We start from the raw sequence: 7,195 nt of genomic DNA on the forward strand, positions 1-7,195 counted from the left end.
ACCTGGTTAACATCCAACCACCATATATCAATAACCTATACAGAGAGAGACCTGGTTAACATCCAACCACCATATATCAATAACCTATACAGAGAGAGACCTGGTTAACATCCAACCACCATATCAATAACCTATACAGAGAGAGACATGGTTAACATCCAACCACCATATCAATAACCTATACAGAGAGAGACATGGTTAACATCCAACCACCATATCAATAACCTATACAGAGAGAGACATGGTTAACATCCAACCACCATATCAATAACCTATACAGAGAGAGAGCTGGTTAACATCCAACCACCATATCAATAACCTATACAGAGAGAGACCTGGTTAACATCCAACCACCATATCAATAACCTATACAGAGAGAGACCTGGTTAACATCCAACCACCATATCAATAACCTATACAGAGAGAGACCTGGTTAACATCCAACCACCATATCAATAACCTATACAGAGAGAGACCTGGTTAACATCCAACCACCATATCAATAACCTATACAGAGAGAGAGCTGGTTAACATCCAACCACCATATCAATAACCTATACAGAGAGAGACCTGGTTAACATCCAACCACCATATCAATAACCTATACAGAGAGAGACCTGGTTAACATCCAACCACCATATCAATAACCTATACAGAGAGAGACCTGGTTAACATCCAACCACCATATCAATAACCTATACAGAGAGAGACCTGGTTAACATCCAACCACCATATCAATAACCTATACAGAGAGAGACCTGGTTAACATCCAACCACCATATCAATAACCTATACAGAGAGAGACCTGGTTAACATCCAACCACCATATCAATAACCTATACAGAGAGAGACCTGGTTAACATCCAACCACCATAACCTATACAGAGAGAGACCTGGTTAACATCCAACCACCATATCAATAACCTATACAGAGAGAGACCTGGTTAACATCCAACCACCATATCAATAACCTATACAGAGAGAGACCTGGTTAACATCCAACCACCATATCAATAACCTATACAGAGAGAGACCTGGTTAACGTCCAACCACCATATCATTAACCTATACAGAGAGAGACCTGGTTAACATCCAACCACCAAATCATTAACCTATACAGAGAGAGACCTGGTTAACATCCAACCACCATATGAATAACCTATACAGAGAGAGACCTGGTTAACCTATACAGAGAGAGACCTGGTTAACATCCAACCATCATATTTTACATTTGAGTCATTTAGCAGACATTATTTTTAAATTTTTAATACTGGCCCCCCGTGGGAATCGAACCCACAACCCTGGCGTTGCAAACGCCATGCTCTACCAACTGAGCTACATCCCTCCCGGTCATTCCCTCCCCTACCCTGGACGACGCTGGCCCATGGGGTCTCCCGGTCGCGGCCCGGCTACGACAGAGTCTGGATTCGAACCAGGATCTCTAGCGGCACGGCGAGCAGTGCGATGCAGCGCCTTAGACCACTGCGCCACTCGGGATAATAACCCATGGTGCTTTGCACAGACAGACCCCTGTTTATTCATGTCCTGAGTCAAGCTCAGTAGCCCACAGCACAGCATCAACCCAAAACAGAAGCATGTCCTCCACTTGATCCTCTGTTGTTGTTTTCCCTGTAAGTATGTAGCCATGTAGGAGACGCTGATCTTTCAGGGCGGTTTCCCGGACACCAGATTAAGTCTAAAAAGGTGTTGGTGGTCCAGGACTAGGCTTAATCTGTGTCCGGGAAACCGGCCCTCGTTGTACAGTCAATATAACTCCAGTAGAGGCCTATGAGCTGAAGATGTAGTGTACCTTGGGAGAAGAAATAGAACTCAGGTAAAGGCCTAGAAGTTGAAGCTACATCTAGAAGTTGAAGCTACAGCTAGAAGTTGAAGCTACATCTAGAAGTTGAAGCTACAGCTAGAAGTTGAATCTAGAAGTTGAAGCTACATCTAGAAGTTGAAGCTACAACTAGAAATTGAAGCTACATCTAGAAGTTGAAGCTAAATCTAGAAGTTGAAGCTACATCTAGAAGTTGAGGCTACATCTAGAAGTTGAAGCTACAGCTAGAAGTTGAAGCTACATCTAGAAGATGAATCTAGAAGTTGAAGCTACAGCTAGAAGTTGAGGCTACAGCTAGAAGTTGAAGATACATCTAGAAGTTGAATCTAGAAGTTGAAGCTACATCTAGTAGTAGAATCTAGAAGTTGAAGCTACATCTAGAAGTTGAAGCTACATCTAGAAGTTGAAGTCACATCTAGAAGTTGAAGTCACATCTAGAAGTTGAAGCTACATCTAGAAGTTGAAGCTACATCTAGAAGTTGAGGCTACAGCTAGAAGTTGAAGCTACATCTAGAAGTTGAAGCTACATCTAGAAGTTGAAGCTACATCTAGAAGTTGAAGCTACATCTAGTAGTAGAATCTAGAAGTTGAAGCTAAATCTAGAAGTTGAAGCTAAATCTAGAAGTTGAAGCTACATCTAGAAGTTGAAGCTACATCTAGAAGTTGAAGCTACAGCTAGAAGTTGAAGCTACATCTAGAAGTTGAAGCTACATCTAGAAGTTGAAGCTACAGCTAGAAGTTGAAGCTACATCTAGAAGTTGAAGTCACAGCTAGAAGTTGAAGCTACATCTAGAAGTTGAAGTCACAGCTAGAAGTTGAAGCTACATCTAGAAGTTGAAGCTACATCTAGAAGTTGAAGGTACATCTAGAAGTTGAAGCTACATCTAGAAGTTGAAGCTACATCTAGAAGTTGAAGCTACATCTAGAAGCTGCAGTATACCTTGGGAGGGACTTTCTTCATGTAGTTCCAGCTGTGTTGCTGTGGGCCATTGTTCCTGTTGTCCTGACCGTGGCCGTCTCTGTGACCGTCTCTCTCCCTGTCTCTGTGACTAGGGGTGTTGCTCCACATCCCAATCTCCACCTCCTCCTCTGGCTCCCAGCTGGACTGGCACGACACCTCCTCCCCACACCAGCTACTACTCTCCTGCTGCTGCATGGGCTTGGGACCTGGAGAGAGACGGGGGGAGAGAACAGGGGATGAGACCTGGAGAGACGGGGGAGAGAACAGGGGATGAGACCTGGAGAGACGGGGGAGAGAACAGGGGATGAGACCCGGAGAGAGCAGGGGGAGAGAACAGGGGGATGAGACCCGGAGAGAGACGGGGGAGAAGCGGAACAGGGGGATGAGACCTGGGGAGAGAAGAGGGAGAGAAGAGGGAGAGAACAGGGTGATGAGACCTGGAGAGAGACGGGGGAGAGAACAGGGGATGAGACCTGGAGAGAGAACAGGGGGATGAGACCTGGAGAGAGACGGGGAGAGAACAGGGGGATGAGACCTGGAGAGAGAACAGGGATGAGACCTGGAGAGAGACGGGGAGAGAACAGGGGATGAGACCTGGAGAGAGACGGGGGAGGAAAACAAGGGGGATGAGACCTGGAGAGAGACGGGGAGAGAACAGGGATGAGACCTGGAGAGAGCAGGGGGGAGAGAACAGGGGATGAGACCTGGAGAGAGACGGGGAGAGAACAGGGGGTGAGACCTGGGAGAGACGGGGGGAGAGAACAGGGGATGAGACCTGGAGAGAGACGGGGGAGAGAACAGGGGGATGAGACCTGGGGGGAGAGAACAGGGGGATGAGACCTGGAGAGAGACGGGGAGAGAACAGGGGATGAGACCTGAGAGAGACGGGGGGAGAGAACAGGGATGAGACCTGGAGAGAGAACAGGGGGATGAGACCTGGAGAGAGACGGGGAGAGAGAACAGGGGATGAGACCTGGGAGAGAACAGGGGGATGAGACCTGGAGAGACGGGGGAGAGAACAGGGGATGAGACCTGGAGAGAGAACAGGGGATGAGACCTGGAGAGAGACGGGGGAGAGAACAGGGGATGAGACCTGGAGAGAGAACAGGGGATGAGACCTGGAGAGAGACGGGGAGAGAACAGGGGGATGAGACCTGGAGAGAGACGGGGGGAGAGAACAGGGGGATGAGACCTGGAGAGAGACGGGGGGAGAGAACAGGGGGATGAGACCTGGAGAAGACGGGGGAGAGAACAGGGGATGAGACCTGGAGAGAGACGGGGATAGGACCTGGAGAGAGAAGGAGGGGATAGGACCTGGAGAGAGAAGAGGGATAGGACCTGGAGAGAGAGGGGATAGGACCTGGAGAGAGAAGAGGGGATAGGACCTGGAGAGAGAAGAGGGGATAGGACCTGGAGAGAGAAGGAGGGGATAGGACCTGGAGAGAGGAGGGGATAGGACCCGGAGAGAGAAGAGGGGATAGGACCTGGAGAGAGAAGAGGGGATAGGACCTGGAGAGAGAAGAGGGGATAGGACCCGGAGAGAGAAGAGGGGATAGGACCTGGAGAGAGAAGAGGGGATAGGACCCGGAGAGAGAAGAGGGGATAGGACCTGGAGAGAGAAGAGGGGATAGGACCTGGAGAGAGAAGAGGGATAGGACCTGAGAGAGAAGGGGGATAGGACCTGGAGAGAGAAGAGGGGATAGGACCTGGAGAGAGAAGAGGGGATAGGACCTGGAGAGAGAAGAGGGGATAGGACCTGGAGAGAGAAGAGGGGATAGGACCTGGAGAGAGAAGGGGGGATAGGACCTGGAGAGAGGAGGGGATAGGACCTGGAGACAGAAGAGGGGATAGGACCTGGAGAGAGAGAGGGGATAGGACCCGGAGAGAGAAGAGGGATAGGACCCGGAGAGAGAAGAGGGGATAGGACCTGGAGAGAGAAGAGGGGATAGGACCTGGAGAGAGAAGAGGGGATAGGACCTGGAGAGAGAAGAGGGGATAGGACCTGGAGAGAGAAGAGGGGATAGGACCTGGAGAGAGAAGAGGGGATAGGACCTGGAGAGAGAAGGAGGGGATAGGACCCGGAGAGAGAAGAGGGGATAGGACCTGGAGAGAGAAGAGGGGATAGGACCTGGAGAGAGAAGAGGGGATAGGACCTGGAGAGAAGAGGGGATAGGACCTGGAGAGAGAGAGGGGATAGGACCTGGAGAGAGAAGAGGGGATAGGACCTGGAGAGAGAAGAGGGATAGGACCTGGAGAGAGAAGAGGGGATAGGACCTGGAGAGAGAAGGGGATAGGACCTGGAGAGAGGAGGGGATAGGACCTGGAGACAGAAGAGGGGATAGGACCTGGAGAGAGAAGAGGGATAGGACCTGGAGAGAGAAGAGGGGATAGGACCTGGAGAGAGAGGGGATAGGACCTGGAGAGAGAAGAGGGGATAGGACCCGGAGAGAGAAGAGGGATAGGACCTGGAGAGAGGAGGGGATAGGACCTGGAGAGAGAAGGAGGGGATAGGACCTGGAGAGAGAGAGGGGATAGGACCTGGAGAGAGAAGAGGGGATAGGACTCGGAGAGAGAAGAGGGGATGGACCTGGAGACAGAAGAGGGGGATAGGACCTGGAGAGAGAAGGAGGGATAGGACCTGGAGACAGAAGAGGGGATAGGACCTGGAGAGAGAAGAGGGGATAGGACCTGGAGACAGAAGAGGGGATAGGACCTGGAGAGAGAAGGAGGGATAGGACCCGGAGAGAGAAGAGGGGATAGGACCTGGAGAGAGGAGGGGATAGGACCTGGAGAGAGAAGAGGGGATAGGACCCGAGAGAGAAGAGGGGATAGGACCTGGAGAGAGAAGAGGGGATAGGACCTGGAGAGAGGAGGGGATAGGACCTGGAGAGAGAAGAGGGGATAGGACCTGGAGAGAGAAGAGGGGATAGGACCCGGAGAGAGAAGAGGGGATAGGACCTGGAGAGAGAAGGAGGGGATAGGACCTGGAGAGAGAAGGGGATAGGACCTGGAGAACAGGGGATGAGTGTGTTGGTATTTGGCTCCTGAGTGGCGCAGCGGTCTAAGGCACTGCATCTCAGTGCTTGAGGCGTCACTACAGACCCCCTGGTTCGATTCCAGGCTGTATCACAACCCGGCCGTGATTGGGAGTCCCATAGGCGGCGCACAATTGGCCCAGCGTCGTCCGGGTTTGGCGGTGTAGGCCGTCATTGCAAATAAGAATTTGTTCTTAACTGACTTGCCTAGTTAAATAAAGGTTAATTAAAAAATATAAATAAATACAAAATAGGTCCAGTGTAATGTGTTGTTTTACAGGGTCAGCCATAGTAGTATGATAGGTCCAGTGTAATGTGTTGTTTTACAGGGTCAGCCATAGTAGTATGATAGGTCCAGTGTAATGTGGTTGTAAAAGGAGAGAGGGGACTGTCTCACCAGGTTGGTGTGTCTCTCTCTCTCTGTCCTGGTAGTAAAAGGAGAGAGGGGACTGTCTCACCAGGTTGGTGTGTCTCTCTCTCTCTGTCCTGGTAGTAAAAGGAGAGAGGGGACTGTCTCACCAGGTTGGTGTGTTCTCTCTCTCTGTCCTGGTTGTAAAAGGAGAGAGGGGACTGTCTCACCAGGTTGGTGTCTCTGTCTCTCTCTCTCTGTCCTGGTTGTAAAAGGAGAGGGGACTGTCTCACCAGGTTGGTGTCTCTCTCTCTCTCTGTCCTGGTAGTAAAAGGAGAGAGGGGACTGTCTCACCAGGTTGGTGTGTCTCTCTCTCTCTGTCCTGGTTGTAAAAGGAGAGAGGGGACTGTCTCACCAGGTTGATGTGTGCGTGTCTCACCAGGTTTGTGGTGGTTCTGTGGTCCAGGTCCTCCCCAGCCTCCTGTCCCAGAGTTATCCCCCCTGTCTCTGTCCCCTCTGTGTCCCAGCTCCTCCCAGGTGGAGCTGGTGTCCATGGGTTTCCCCCAGGCCGATGTCCCGTTGTCCACAGAGACAGGGGGCCTGACGGCTCGCGCCACGTTCCTGACTCCATTTTCTGGGGACCCCCGAACTGATCACCCCAACCTGGAGGAGGAGAGAGAGAGAGAGAGGGAGGAGGGAGGAGGTACGTAAGATGGAGATTCCTAAATGACAGGTAACCAAGTCCCTTCTGGACTCTGCTGTTGTACTGACTCCAATAGATCAATAGAAGACTAATGTTGTACTGACTCCAATAGATCAATAGAAGACTAACTGGGTTTCTAGCCTCGTCACAGATCTGTAGCGCTAGAAAAACGCTGATTTGATTTCTTTGCCCGATTCAGTTTTCACCATTTTTTTTTTTTTTTCAGGTTTCCGTTTCCCCTTTAATTCAAGTGTGCGCCTAGCAAGAGGCTGTTGTTTAGCTGTGTTTATGTAGCGCCTAGCAAGAG

General features: G+C 50.5%; 1 protein-coding gene across 1 annotated transcript in view; it reads right to left on the reverse strand.

Annotated features, from left to right (window-relative positions):
- The window catches only part of LOC123488258 (trinucleotide repeat-containing gene 6A protein-like), a 57,410-nt gene extending 50,617 nt beyond the window's left edge, over positions 1 to 6,793 (reverse strand). The window contains 2 exon segments of the mRNA XM_045219155.1: positions 2,781 to 3,007; positions 6,625 to 6,793. Coding sequence (XP_045075090.1) covers positions 2,781 to 3,007; positions 6,625 to 6,739 — 342 coding nt within the window. The 5' untranslated portion in view covers positions 6,740 to 6,793.
- Positions 6,794 to 7,195: the final 402 nt, after the last annotated feature.

Source organism: Coregonus clupeaformis, unplaced genomic scaffold, assembly GCF_020615455.1.
Source record: "Coregonus clupeaformis isolate EN_2021a unplaced genomic scaffold, ASM2061545v1 scaf2100, whole genome shotgun sequence".
NCBI lineage: Eukaryota > Metazoa > Chordata > Actinopteri > Salmoniformes > Salmonidae > Coregonus > Coregonus clupeaformis.